Genomic DNA, 13,351 nt, shown 5'->3' on the forward strand with positions numbered 1-13,351 from the left:
CGGCCCACTGGGAGGCCGCTCTGCAGCTGAATCCGCTGCACCCGGAGGCATGGTTCTCTGCCGGCTTCTGTTACCTGAAGCTGAACAAGCACCGCCAGGCGCTGAGGGTAGGGGGGTGGGGTGGTAGGAAGGGGGGTGAGGCGGGTGAGTGTGAGGTGGCGGGGTGTGAGGTGGTTGGGTGTGAGGGTAATGATGGTGTGTGTGTGTGGCGGTGCGTTACGGGCGTGTGTGTATGTGTGTATGGTACGTGTGAGAGTTTGGAGGCAGGCCATGGCGCCGGGTAATGTGCTCCCGCTCCCCCTCCCCCCCCCCTCATCTCCCCCTCCCCCCCTTCAATCGTGTGTGGTTCGTCTTTCCCCCCCTTCCCCCCCTCTTCCCCTTTCACCTAGTTTCTTCTTTTTCCTCAGCCAGCCAGTTAAAACTTCGTTTAGAAGCACGCGCATGTATTCTGGTTCTTTATTGCACCCTGCTCACTACCTTGCTACCCTTCTGCTTCGCATGTGCCCTTGCCGCTACTTCTGCTGCCTGGCCAGGTGAGTCCGAAGGAGGTTCGAGCTTTGTCGGTATATCGCGTTGCGTTGGTCGGCTAGCCGGACTAGGATAGTCGGGTCGGTCGGGTCGGTTGCGCGTTTTGGGGGCTTGGGAGGAGCACTTGCATATCACCAGCTTTTTATTACCACCTAATCAGCCAGTTCTTCGCCAAACCTCGTCAATGCCGCCGCCAGGCCGGCGGCAAACGTTTTTCCAGCTTCACGTCAGCAGTTCCTTACTACTTTTCCGCCGCCTCTACACCTACTTTTTACGGCTTGGCTTTACTGCTTTCCTTCCGCGCTTATTTAGTCTTGGCAGCTAGGTATGTAGTTTTCCAACATCATCTTCGCTACGTCATCCCTAGGGCGCCGCCTTCAAGAACACCTCTTGTTCAGTTCTACTCTTGGTACACTCTTGCCCTGGCAGCAGCTTCACTCGTTCGTGGTTCGTCTTTCCCCCCTTGCCTCCCCCGCTCCCTCCCGCCCACCATACACGCACACGCCCCTCCCCCTCAGGCCTTCACCCGGGTGACACAGCAGGAGCCGGACAACGGGGAGGCATGGAACAACATCGCGGCGCTGTGGATGCACGTCGGAGGCTACAAGTGAGCTGGGCCCTGCAGGAACCTAAGAACCTATTTTCATATCCTAAGCGCACGCACGCGCGTGTGTGTGTGTATGTGTCGCCCCCCGTTATCTAATTGTACGAAACCCACCCACACAGCCCCTCGGGGGGCCGCTAACGGTGTTCTCACCCCTTCCCGTCCACCTGCCAAACCCTTTTCCCCAGCCCCACAAAACTCACACAAATACACAACCCCCTCACCCCCCTCACCCGTGTCGTCCGCAGACCGGCGTTCGCCGCTCTGTCGGAGTCTGTACGACACAAACGTGACTCCTGGCAGACCTGGGAGAACTACGCGAGAGCTGCCCTGGCCTCGGGACACTACCAACAGGCCGTACGGGGCCTGCAAACGGTACGACAAAGGGAGGGAGGCGGAAGGGAAAGTGTGTGTTGCAGGTGGTGGGGGGGATAGAGGTGGTAGTGCAGCTGCTTTGGCGGCTCGCGGTGTGGCGGCGGCGGCGGCCGGTGTGTGTGTCTCTTTGATGAAGACCTCTAGTTTCCATTTAGGCGATGGTGCCCTTCGTTACGTTTGGTGGTGGCAGGTGGGGATGGGGGGATGGCGGTAGGGTTGCTAGGGTGACGGGGGGTTGGTATGCCTGAGCATGCTCGCTGCCGTACTGAGGATCTACCCTACCGGAGGGGTCTGGGGGGTTGCGGCACCTTGAAGAGCTGAGAAATAGGTTATCTGAGCTGCGTGCTCAATATCCTTTGCTTTTGTAAAACTCCCAATGCAGCTTAGCTGGGTGTTAAAATTTACGTCATTAGTCCGGGTATCAGTTTCATTGATTTGGTGTTCACACTCATCGCTTATACCTCGCTCACTCACTCATTCGCGCATTCACTCACTCGATTTGGGTTTGCACGTCGTACTCCCCCCGCCCTTCACTGCAAAAATGTGTCTGTGTGTTTTACCCCTTCTGGAGTTGCGTTACTCTCCCAGTGTGTTTTACCCGGGGCTCCGTACATGGAGCCCTGAGGGGGGCCTAGGGCTGTCAAAAATCGGAAACATAAAATCCGCATGGGGAAGGAAGGTCCTGTTATCCAAGGAGCACATTTGTTCACCTTTCGTTTCACCGCCCACCCCTTTCTTTGACCGCCCCTCAGGCGCTCAAGCTCAGTTCGGGTCATCGTTTGTTTGTCGACGTGGCGTCCGGACTCCTGGACGTGCTGGAGGGGAGACCGCCGCCGCGGGACGGGGGCACGTCGATGGCGGCGGCGGCGGCGGCGGCGGCGGAGGGGCTGCGAGGCGTGGCGGCGGAAGCGGGGGTGGGGGTAGAGGAGGCGGCGCAGACCGACTCGTCGCTACAAGCAAGTAATCGCTGTCCATTTGTGCGGGCAGCTCATGTATGTGTGTATGTATGTATGTATGTATTTGTGCTCCAGCTCATGTAAGTGTGGGGGGGGAAGGGGCCCCGCGTGAATCGGCCACTGTGCGGACCCGTACTTGCCGTACTACTACCGTCGCACGCATTGACTTATTCGTTGGTTCGTTGATTAGTTCGTTAGTTGATGACTTATTATCCCCCCGCCATTGCACAGGAGGACGAGGCGGCGTTGGGAGTTCCCTTGCTGCCCCTTCTGGCCGACATACCCCTCAACCACCCGGACCAGCAGCTGCAAGCGGGAAAAGGGGGGGGAGGGGAGGCGGAGGCAGAGGCGGCGGTGGCGGCGGCGAATCCGACGGCCGCCCCCCGCACCACCACCACCAGCAGCAGTAATCCCCCCGCTGCGGATGTGTTGCTCTCGGGTCGCGAGCGGGAGGTGGTGGTGGGGGGCCTGGGGGCTCTGCTCCGCGAGGCGGTGAACAGCCCGGCGGCCAGCGCGGCGCTGTGGGGGTGCTTGGCCCGGTACTGGGCGCTGCGGGGGGAGGTGGACAGCGCTAAGGAGGCGCGGATTAAGCAGGTAGGGGTGTGTGTTGGGGGGGGGGCCGGGGGGCTGCTCAAACATGAACTCGAACTCGAGCAGGGTAATGTCTGTATGTACGTACGTGCGTATGTTGTTACAGGGTGGTTAACTTCGCCAGCGGCCCCCTTTCCCGGGGCAGTCCCTGCTCTCCCCTGCTAGAGGGGCACCCTAATCCGTCACCCCATCCGACTTCAGAATGTATTCGTTGGGTTCGGCAACTCACCACCAGCATCCAACCAAATCTAGCGGATCAACGGCGCATCAACTTAGTTCCTGGTCAGCTCGCAAGTTGATATTATCACGTCCTACACCGTCCATTTGATGGGGGGCCACCTCCCATTTCATCACTCCTCAAACACCCGAGGAGCTGGCAGGCGGATTTGAACCCGGGTCGGCTGGATCGACTGGGAGCAGAAGTCAGGCCTTAACCTCTGCCAGCCGCCTGCGTATGTATGCATCCGCACCCTTCCCCACGTGTGATGCCTCGCCCCGTCCATATATACGTGTATACACATACACACACACGACACCCCCACATCGCCCAGGTCCGCGGCCTAGCCAGTGGCGCCTACAAGTCGGATGCTGCCCGCTTCACAGAGTACGGCGAGGCCTCCGATGCCTTATGTCGCTGTTACCTGGACTGCTACAAGCACGGAAAACCCGGTGTGTGTGTGTGTGTGCGGGGGCCGGGGGGGAATGGTAGAGAAGGGGAAGGGGACGGATCGGTCGAGGTTCTGCTTTGCAGCTGCCTAGGAGCTGGGCTAGCTCCCTCACCAGCTCGCGTCACCCCCCCTCCCCCTCTTCCCCCTCGCCCCCTAGGTGCCCTAGGTACTCCAGGGGCCACCGTAGGGGTGTGCCGGTTTGTGATGTTCATCCGTCGTCTTCCCCGTGTTGCCCATGACGACGCCCCTCCTTCCCCCTTTTCTCCTGGTACCTGCTCCATTCGCCAGTGGTTTGTCTTAACGCCCTTCTTCTCGTCAATCGTCTGTGCTTCGTCGTGCCCCCCCACCCCATCTTCCCCTTTCTCCCCCACCCCATCCCTTTCGGCTTCGGACGTGTCGGCAGTTGTTCTCGATGACTGTTGCAAGTGGGTTCCGCTCCCTACCCCCGCTCTGTGCCGTACCGCCGTATTCCCTCCCTGGACAGGGGGCCTTAAGGATCTGGCGGCGGGCCGCATGCACCTGAGGGGGTTGCTCAGGGCGACGGCGGAGAACTTCGGCGACCACCCCATCACGGCAAAGCTTCAGGTGCGTGCGGGTGGGGGGAGGTGGGGTGGGTGTGGGGGTCCGCTGGAATGAGGGCTGTGGGGGAAGGGGGCGTGGAGGGGGGGGGGAAGGGCAGGAAAAGGCAAACACAGCGAGATGTTTTCACACGCTCCTCAAACGCTCAACTAGACGGCTTTCTGGCTGCGCCGCGCAGGCGTTGCTAGACGAGATCACGCAATTGGAGGACGAGGCCGTGGCCACTAGCAGAGCAGCAGCGACGGCCAGGAGCTGATTGAGCTTGAAAGTGCTTTTTATAACTGCAAAAAAATGGTTGGCTGTAGCAGCAGGTCAGGGGTGCATGCGGAGAACGTAATCCATAGGCGCACGATGCCGCGTTTTTCCGTACAAGTACGGTTTGACCGACGGTCACGAGGTGTTTCTTTTATTGTATCCTGGGGTTTTGACTATTGCCATGACATAGTTAAGGAAAAGGCACCTTCTGTGGACCATCATATTCACGGACGATTAAGATATTTGGCAGAGCGTAACTTGTAAGAAACGAGACCGGAGCGCTGCGCCTCATTTCAACTGCATTTTCCTAAGGATCTATTTTTCCTTGGCAGTGAATCAAAATGGCAACGGACGCTGCTCCACCTGCGCGCCAGCCTAACCGGTATGAACACATCCCTTATGGGAACGATTCAAGGCAGAAGTACTGCTCCTTCGCTGCGCCGCAGCTTATTATTGCCTTTTAGATGTTGATGCATCACAACTGGTGTAGAGTGTTGCGAGGCGGGCTCAGATCTTTTCGATGTCGGCAAAAACGCAGGGTCCAGGTTAGCACCAATAAAAAGCCACTGCAGTTCTATCTCAACCTTAGTCGTCGGATCATGGCGGAGCACGGGGAGGTGGAGTTGTCGGCTCTTGGGTTGGGTAAGGCAGGCATACGGGAGCATGCCGAGCGCGTTCGCAGTGCTGACGCTGGCTGAGTATGCCATGCAGCCGTCTCGAACATGGTCACTGTGGCCGAAATTCTCAAGAAGGAAGGCTGGGCTGTAGAAAAGAGTAAGTACAGGCCTTGAAAGCGGGAGTGACGCTGATGTGCGCCAGAGCACAGTCACAGGCGCCGAATTTTACGGCAACAAGGTGCACTTACCAATGGTCCGTCCAAATTACCACACATACAAGGCGCCTTCCATGAGGCTTTAGCACTCTCGTGCAACCGGCCGACAGTGCCGTTTTGTATCCTTTTGCTGCGTTTTCTCAATCGTTACACTCTTGCTTATTACCGTTGCCATCGCCTCTTGAGCGAAACTCGATACGGAGCGACACTAGGATAGACGAACCCCCGGGGTAGCGCTGCTGGCGGGCGTCGGCCCGTACCGAGCGGAATGCCGATTTCGGCAGGCTATGCCTCTAGCAAGATTGCCTGTTGCCTGCGAATTTCTAACGGCAGCGAATCAGCAAACCCATTTGCAATTTCTCGCAGGAGATTTCCACTGTCTATTCCCTTTTTCCTTACCCCAACGTGATCTGATCCACCTGACGCTCTCTTTACCTCACAGGCCTTCGCACGGGCTTGGAGACGCTGGAGGGCGAGCAGCGCAGCGTTAGCAAACCCAAGATGGAGGTGGTGTTGACCAAGTCACCAGGTGTGGTACCTTATGGGCGGTATGGGTTCTCTCAGCCCACCCGCCGACCACTCCCGCTGCGGTAGCAGGTTGCTCTGATGCTGCTGTTGTCTTTATTGCTGCTAGGAAGGGGAGATCTGGGTGGGGGCTCCGATCAGATAAGCCGGAGGCGGGAGGGTGGGGACCATGTACACAGAACCGGGGACGAAGCTGAGGCCGTTTTCTGGTCGCAGCTTATTCATATAAGGAAAGGTGCAATGCTGACTTCAAGATGGGATACCCTAAGAACTGGGTCCTTCACCTTGCATGTCCTTGAAGGGCCGATGGGAGTGTGTGTCGGCTCCTGGGAGGCAGTCAGCCTGGATAGTCAGGAGGTGTTGGGCCATGCCTCCGCACGGGTTACGCGGGGCTTTCAGCACTGGCAAACGCTCGTCGCAGGCTTGACGGATACTTGTCAGTCGTCACATAAAGTACTCTGCCGTATTTGTCTGCACACTGCCTGTGGTAGTCTCGGCGCGTGTTACCGCCGGGTCTCAACCTTCTTACCTACCCACCCCTCTTCGTGACCTACAGACTTCGACCGGCTGTTCGCGGAGCACCCGCCGCCTCCTCGGGGGCAAAGGCAGGGCCCCCCCGCCGAGGCTGCGGCGGCGTAAGCCTATGCGGGTGGTAGCACCCTAGGCCAGATGGTAGATTTCCTGAGCGATCAGCGAGGGGATGTTTTACTGTCCGAACGAAATTCCAATGTGGGTCGGGGTTTCACACTCTCAGTTTTGAGACCGAATGGTCCCCACTCATTCGGTCTGCGGGCAGCAGGTTACCCTAGAGGATATAGTATTCGCGGAGGGCATTTCGCAGCGGCCTGCGGTAACGGAAGCAGGCGGTAGGAGGGTGGGTATGTCTGGGGTGCGCGACCGTAGGGTGATGCAACAGGGAGGGCGGGGACCTGCATGCAAATGGAAGAGAGAGGTAGGGCTCCACGTTGGCGAGAGGTAATCGGCGTAGGAGGAGAAGAGCAGAGGCATCCGGAAGAGGGGCGCGTGCACTTGTCAAGAACCAACAGAAGAACAAGTAGGTTGGTGCTGCTGCATTTGGTGCATATGCCGTCCATGCGTGGAGGGCACGCGGGAGGTGAAGGAGGAGGAGGCTCTGGGGGCGTTGCGTGCGGGCCGAGGTGTTGCTGCTGCTTGTGTAGTGGAATGAATTGGTCAAGAGAGAGGTGATGCCGGACCCCGTGACCTTCCCCCCAAACTTGGAAGGCGAGCGCTGAGCGGCGGAATGATAGGAGCCGTATGAATGACGGTTACAAGCTGGCAGATTATCAACACAGTCTCACAGCAGCAAGCCAGTCTCACAGCTCGCTATTGAATCGACAAACAGTTCTCTAGGCAAGAAGGTACACCAGCATAATGTCATGAACACTTCTACATCAAGTCAATCACCAACTGTCGCCTGACGCAGCCACTGGCGCCTCACGGTATGCGCGCAGTAATACGTTCGTCATTCCGTCCGTTGATGCACGGCAACAAGTATTCGCCAGCAGCGGATGGGTGTGGTTGGGAAGATGCTCGCCAGCGGTGTGAAAACTACAACTGAAGCAACTGTACTGGCACCTGCTGTAAGGATCCTCAGTATACAGCCAATACACATCTTGGCTCTGCACAGCAAGGCCCTGCTGTCGGCCAACTACTCTTCAGCTGCTAAGTACCTTCTCACCCCCACAGCCTATGCGTCAACTCGCTTCCTTCCATATGCAGTCAGTCAACCCACTGTCAGTCAACTCCCTAATATTGGATGCTCCTATCCCGCCCGAATTATCCCGCCCCAGGGCAAAATTCGGGGGCGCGGCCAGCCATTCCCCGGCCATCATCAACCTTACCATGCACCCGTCATGTCACGTGTACACCCGAAACCGGTTCACCGTTCCATACTCCTCCACCCTTGGTAGTGAGAAGACGAAGAAGACCTCTATCCCGCCTTCAATAGATGGACACGTCCAGGTAGTCCCCCGTCTGGAAATTGAGCTGCCGTAACGTCTTGGCGTCGTCCTCCCCGGGCCGAGTGGAGTGTACGACACCCACCTGCGACCAAGCCAAGCGCGACCGGGGCCGGGTTGGAACAGGTTGCCGTCATGTCAGAACCGCAGGGGGATGTAAGAGCTGACCCAGGACAGGGCAGAGGGCAGTACACAAAGAGGCCCCCAACGTATTGACCTCAAACATCACATGTCAATGAAGATGTCGTAAACAAAGACACCTTTTAACAGGCAGGAAGCTTTGTGCTGATGGACCAGTATGATCCGGAGGTGGAAGCGGGCAATCAGGGGGCCAACGCACCGTCAAGACCGTATGCTCCCCCTCACCATCCATCCGTGGCCTTCCCTTTGGATACAAGCACCCAAAGACCCGCGCTTCGTTTAGTTAAGTACCCTTCTCTTGCATAGCGTACAGCCCCAGAGATGCACGCGCATTTGCAGCGCGTGCAGCACGCATGCACGTCCATCTCTCAAGAATAACACGTCGGTCCAGATGGCACCACAATCGGCGATCGCCAACTCGCTGGTACAGCACGGCAAACAGCGTGCTCTGCGCAGCTGGCTAGTGGGTGGAAGGGAAGAACGCGGTGGACGCTGCGCAGTAGCCGCAAAATTGACCCTGATAGCAGCGTTTCAAAGACAGCAGCTAGTACGGACGAGCGTTTGCAACTGCACCTGGCGCATGACGTTGCGGCCACGGCGATCGGGGTAAACGAAAGCGAAGGAGATGCGGGCGTTGCGATTACGCGCAGCGGGTTGTACGTCTTTAACGAGGTCCGACAGCTCCCGCAAGTCCGCGTCCATCCAGGTATAGATTGCAATCTCTTCAGGCAAGCTGTTGCGGTCTGCAAACTCCTCAAGCTTGTGGTGCCCGCCCTGGCGGGGAAATACGCGAATAAGCAGTGGGCATGTCTTCTCGCGGTCGATCTCCTCGACGGGTTGCTGTGGGCCTGGGCCACCAACGCCGGCTGCTGCGCCTCGAGGTCCATAGCCACCAGGCCCACCGCGTGGGCCATCACCGGCGCCACCACGAAAGTCGCCGCCCCGGCGTCCGTCGCGCCAATCTTGTGGAACGCCCCGATGATACATGGCTGCCATTCAGCTTTGACTAAGTGTTGTAATGAAGTTGCTTAGGATTTTAGGTTGCCAATACAACGGTCCTTCAACGCTATGCAAAATCCAGAGTTCCAGACGCAAAACAACAAAGAGCGTACTCGGCAGCGACGAATTAAGCGGGTAAGCGGGTACTTGTATTGATCCTTAGGAAAAAGCAGGCAAGAAGAAAATTTAAGTAGCGGAGAGGAGCTTCTAGGTTGACATGCACTCAGGTGACAGAGGGCGTCGGAACTAGATCAGCGGTTGCTAACACATTGAACAATAATATGCATCTGATTCAGAGAACAACACATTGAAGCTCACAGTACACAGGGGCATGCCAATGGTTCTGGAGCTGGGTTTCGCACTCTGCCAAGGCGGCACCCAGTTGCGTTTATGGATAGGAAGGGGTGGTTCCCAAGGAAACACGCCGTGTACGTTGCTGTTGCAATCTATGTAACTCAACAATGAGGGGCCATCCCATGTTATCGGTAGATTTGTTGCTGAATGAACAAATGGAGTTTCAGCTCACAGTAAGCTAAACACCCATCAAACATCTGGTTATGCAGATGGGCATGCACCCAGAATCTCTGGGGCACTTGTTTACCGGAACGTCCTGCCTGCTGCCATCTTGCTGTTGCCGGTGTACTCGTGACACCAGCTTCCTTGCCAAATTTTTGGCACGTGCCACGGAGCTCTTTAGGGATGGAGTGTGCGGGCTAGAGTTATTCGGATGTGCTGCGTACGATGGGAATCGCGAGGGTTTGGTACGAAGTATGAAAGACGCAAGGCGGTGCTGCCTATCGGGCTTCAGGCGAATGCTCGGGCGGATATGGCCTCTCTGTAGCTAATTGTCACTCGGCTCCATCTGACAGTATCATGGAGAGCGATGTTTGGTGCGTTAAAACCTTCCAGAGTCCCATGGACCGCCGGCCCCCGGTCCTATCTAGCTGGTTTGCAGGTACGGGGTTTCGACCCAATCGTGTAACATAATATGTATTTCCCTCCTTCCTATCCACGCTAATTTCTCAACATAGTTTACAATTGGCTCGTTTACAACCCAGGAACTTGGGCAATGCAGATCGAGACAGCTCAAATCGTTGAAGGTCAAGGTCTGCAGGGTAGAGCTTACCTGGGGAATATAACTACTATTAACATAAGCTTCTACTAAGGCAAGTAACTAATCTGCGAAGTCCAAAAGCAGCCGACAAGTCGCGCCGCTTCAGAAAGTGACTCTGACCAAAAAGCCGCAATTTCAAAATATGTTCTAATCACAAGCGAACATCAACAAAGGCAAAGACTGCCATCTTTGCATGCAGACCGTGCACATACGTCGCTTACCTAGTAAGTCATGGATCTGGAAGCGGCACAGGCGACTGTGGAACGGGCCTGCGAAGAGTTCAAGGTACGCAGGGTGAAGTCATCTCAGAGCGCGAGGTGATCAAGGAGGGCCGTTCAGAGGGACACCCTGAGGAGGCTTCAGGCGGGGTTATGAGTCTGGTGTCTGGCGGGATCTGCCTAAGCTGGATCCCCCATAAGACCCCCCATGCCCCTTTCAAGGAGTCATCAGCGCCATGCCCCTTCAAAAATGCCTCGCTGGCACCCACCCTGCTTAGCACTCAAGCAGTTTTGAACTTTGGACGCCGGCAGTTCATTCCTTGTTTCCTTGCATATGATTCCCGCTTCCTACCGGCGCATCCGGCGTCCCTACCTAACCCCCTGTAATACGTGCCCGCCTCCTCCAACCGCGCACCGCACGCAGGTCCCTGCCACCGCCGCCGCGGCCTCCGCCGTCCTGCTGCAGTTCCGTTCCTCCCCCGGAGTGCTGCAGGCATGTCGCCACATCCTGGACAGGTCCCACTCGCTGGATGCCAGGTGCGGGGTCGGAGGGGGTCGGGGTCGGAACGGGGTTCGACACGGAGACGGAGGCGAATACAGAGACCAGACGGGGAGAAGGCAGCAGAAGTGGGTATGGAGATCAGGAGATAAGAAAGGGGGGTGGGGTTGGTGGGGCCTGGGGGCCTTACATGGAGGCCAACGCGTCATCGTCGTCGGCTGGACGTCAAGCACATCCACACGGATACTGCTGGGGGGCAGCGGGACTTGGACCCGGAGCCCAGCAGGCCTAAGCGGGGTGCTATGGGGAGGGTTTTGCGTGTGAGTCTGCCGGGTGCCAGTTCGCCGGCCCGCTCTGATTTCCTACACTCTGCAGCCCGTCTTGGAACCAGCAGCCTTTCGCCGCCTTTCGTTGTTGCCTGCACGCACTGCAGATTTCATGCGGCTGCGGCGCTGCGTGAAGCGGTGGTGCGGGAATGGGTGGCGCTCGGTGCGGGTGGTCGTACGGCACTTCAATCGTACCTTTTGTCGTACCTGGTGGCGCATGCTGAGGAGCCAGCCATGCAGGTATGTGTGCGTGGAGTTGGTGTGTGTGTGTGTGTGTGTGTGAGGCGCGCGGGCCCCGAGCAGCAATGGCAGGGATCGACGACGAAGAGAATCCCTCGGAGCGGTGGTGATGTGTGCACGGCACCGCTATGTGGTGGCTGGTGGGTGATCAGGTCACCCCCAGGGATGGTGTACACATTACACACGGGGCCAGCGGGGAGACTGTTGAGCTTGGGGGCGATGAGGCTGATGGGATCGAGCTTCCTTCCCACGCTCGCCCCGGGGCGCCCGGTCCTCCTCCGTTCCGTTAGGTGGTCCGCTCGTCGCTCGTTTCGGCACTGGCAGTGCTTCTGAAGCGCGGCTGGCTAGGGGTGGAGGATGCACAGGCGAGGATGCACCACCACCGGGCTACCTTCTTCAGGGTGAGTGTGGGGCGGCTAGGTGGCTAGGGGTTGGGAACCCTACCCAGGAGACGGAGGATAGGTGGGTGGGCGGGGTTGTGATGGGATGGGTTGGTGTTGATGTGGGTACAGTGAGGGGCATGTGGCTGCTGGCGAGGGAGTGGGAGTGGGGGCGGAGAGCGGCAGGGGGTTGGTTTCGGAGCCTATGGGACTTTCCAGGCTAGTGGCTTGGCAGCCGTCTGGACACCTAGCGAGGGTGCCTTCAGCCCTCATCGCCCTCATGACGAAGCCATGTGGGCGCCTTTCTAAGGTAGTTATTGTAGTTGGATTTCCGCACGTGTGGTGTCTCCGATCTCCCCGACCAGCTGTCTCCCCTCTCCTTTCCTGTCTGACTTTGTTTTCAGGAGCTGGAAGTGGCCACCTCCTCGCCCAGCTCCTCCCACAGCCCTGCAGCGGTGGCAGCTGCCCGCCGAGTGGGGGTGCAGGTGCTGGAGGTAGGAGACTGGGCTGGTGGGGAAAGGGATGAGGGCTGGATAGGGGGCACCATGCGGACGTTCTGACATTGCGTTCCCGGCCTGGTGCGCGTTCGTGCAGGTCACCAAGCGTGCTGAGTTCTAGTTGTAATACATGTGTGCGATTTAAATTTAAAATGCCATACTGATCGGTGTCACCTGTCATGTGTTCTGAACTGAACTGAGCCGCGAGGAAGGAAGTGCTGATGACGACACCGACCGTCTTTTATGTATGTATGTATGTGTACTTGTACGTATGTTTGTATACGTGTGTGTCTCGAAACTCCCGCTCGCCAGGCGGTGGTGGGGGAGTTCGCGCTGTCCACCGCGTCCCCTCTTGGCCTTCCCCTGGAGCACCATGCCAAGTGCGCCATGGACCTTCAAGTGAGCACTGGGGGGGAAGAGGGGAATAGGAGTAAGAAGAGGGTTGTGTGTTTTGGTTAGCCTGGAGAGGAAGGCAGGGCTGGGGGGAAGCCGGGACTGCGAACTGGTGCAGAGCTGTGAGAGGGAATGAGAGGGAGTGGGGGAGGTCCAGTTCATGTACCAGTTGACGGCTCTGGGTGTTTTTAGGCGGGGAGTGGGAAGGGTTGATCAAGATTAGAGTCCCCATGGCTGAGGAATTCGCTGCTTGGCGGAGCCTGCAGACAGATAGACAAACAGATATACAGACAGACAGACAGACAGATAGGCAGCCATGATCTTGAAGGCGTTTACCCACCTGCCGCAACCGTCCAAACCAACATCGTTACCGTTTCTCCTCACTCTCCCGCCGCCCCGGCCCCCCCCCCGCACCCTGTCCTCAGGACCACTTCCTGCAGGACATCTTTCGCCACGCCGTCGCCCTGGGGCGCGCGGCAGCTGCCGCCCAGGACGGCGCCACCTGCGCCGCCTGCCTGTCCCTCATGACTGCCGTCCTGGCCTGGGATTTCCGCCGCTCACCCGCGTCCGTGTCCTTTTCGATGGCGCCACATCCCATGCTTGCCGCCAGGGCAGCCGCCGCAGCCGCCGCCAACGGCGGCGGCACCTCCGG

At 58.1% G+C, this 13,351-nt stretch overlaps 4 protein-coding genes across 4 annotated transcripts in view; 3 read left to right on the top strand and 1 right to left on the bottom strand.

Annotated features, from left to right (window-relative positions):
- Window positions 1–4,557, top strand: part of VOLCADRAFT_87348 (uncharacterized protein) — a gene marked incomplete at both ends in the record, with an annotated part of 13,498 nt that extends 8,941 nt beyond the window's left edge. The window contains 11 exons of the mRNA XM_002947037.1: window positions 48–144; window positions 390–533; window positions 726–754; window positions 1,047–1,135; window positions 1,381–1,507; window positions 2,260–2,421; window positions 2,695–3,057; window positions 3,606–3,723; window positions 3,880–3,990; window positions 4,207–4,307; window positions 4,480–4,557. Of these exons, the coding sequence (XP_002947083.1) occupies window positions 48–144; window positions 390–533; window positions 726–754; window positions 1,047–1,135; window positions 1,381–1,507; window positions 2,260–2,421; window positions 2,695–3,057; window positions 3,606–3,723; window positions 3,880–3,990; window positions 4,207–4,307; window positions 4,480–4,557 (1,419 nt within the window). The remainder of the gene's footprint in view (window positions 1–47; window positions 145–389; window positions 534–725; window positions 755–1,046; window positions 1,136–1,380; window positions 1,508–2,259; window positions 2,422–2,694; window positions 3,058–3,605; window positions 3,724–3,879; window positions 3,991–4,206; window positions 4,308–4,479) is intronic.
- A 201-nt stretch (window positions 4,558–4,758) lies between these two features.
- Window positions 4,759–7,121, top strand: VOLCADRAFT_73065 (uncharacterized protein). The gene is made up of 6 exons (XM_002947038.1): window positions 4,759–4,816; window positions 4,889–4,938; window positions 5,095–5,198; window positions 5,268–5,330; window positions 5,831–5,917; window positions 6,470–7,121. Exons 2-6 carry the CDS (start codon window positions 4,898–4,900, stop codon window positions 6,550–6,552), a joined length of 378 nt encoding a protein of 125 aa, XP_002947084.1. The 5' UTR covers window positions 4,759–4,816; window positions 4,889–4,897; the 3' UTR covers window positions 6,553–7,121.
- A 754-nt stretch (window positions 7,122–7,875) lies between these two features.
- Window positions 7,876–8,897, bottom strand: VOLCADRAFT_47490 (uncharacterized protein; the record flags this gene model as incomplete). Its single annotated transcript, XM_002947168.2, has 2 exons — window positions 7,876–7,977; window positions 8,607–8,897. Coding segments are annotated over 2 exons (393 nt in total), but the record flags the coding sequence as incomplete, so codon positions are not given.
- Window positions 8,898–10,377: 1,480 nt separating this feature from the next.
- The window catches only part of VOLCADRAFT_116320 (uncharacterized protein), a gene marked incomplete at both ends in the record, with an annotated part of 13,905 nt that continues 10,931 nt past the window's right edge, over window positions 10,378–13,351 (top strand). The window contains 7 exons of the mRNA XM_002947039.1: window positions 10,378–10,431; window positions 10,789–10,901; window positions 11,297–11,429; window positions 11,720–11,830; window positions 12,214–12,303; window positions 12,619–12,705; window positions 13,125–13,268. Coding sequence (XP_002947085.1) covers window positions 10,378–10,431; window positions 10,789–10,901; window positions 11,297–11,429; window positions 11,720–11,830; window positions 12,214–12,303; window positions 12,619–12,705; window positions 13,125–13,268 — 732 coding nt within the window. The remainder of the gene's footprint in view (window positions 10,432–10,788; window positions 10,902–11,296; window positions 11,430–11,719; window positions 11,831–12,213; window positions 12,304–12,618; window positions 12,706–13,124; window positions 13,269–13,351) is intronic.

Source organism: Volvox carteri (assembly GCF_000143455.1).
Source record: "Volvox carteri f. nagariensis unplaced genomic scaffold VOLCAscaffold_5, whole genome shotgun sequence".
Classification (NCBI taxonomy): Eukaryota; Viridiplantae; Chlorophyta; class Chlorophyceae; order Chlamydomonadales; family Volvocaceae; genus Volvox; species Volvox carteri.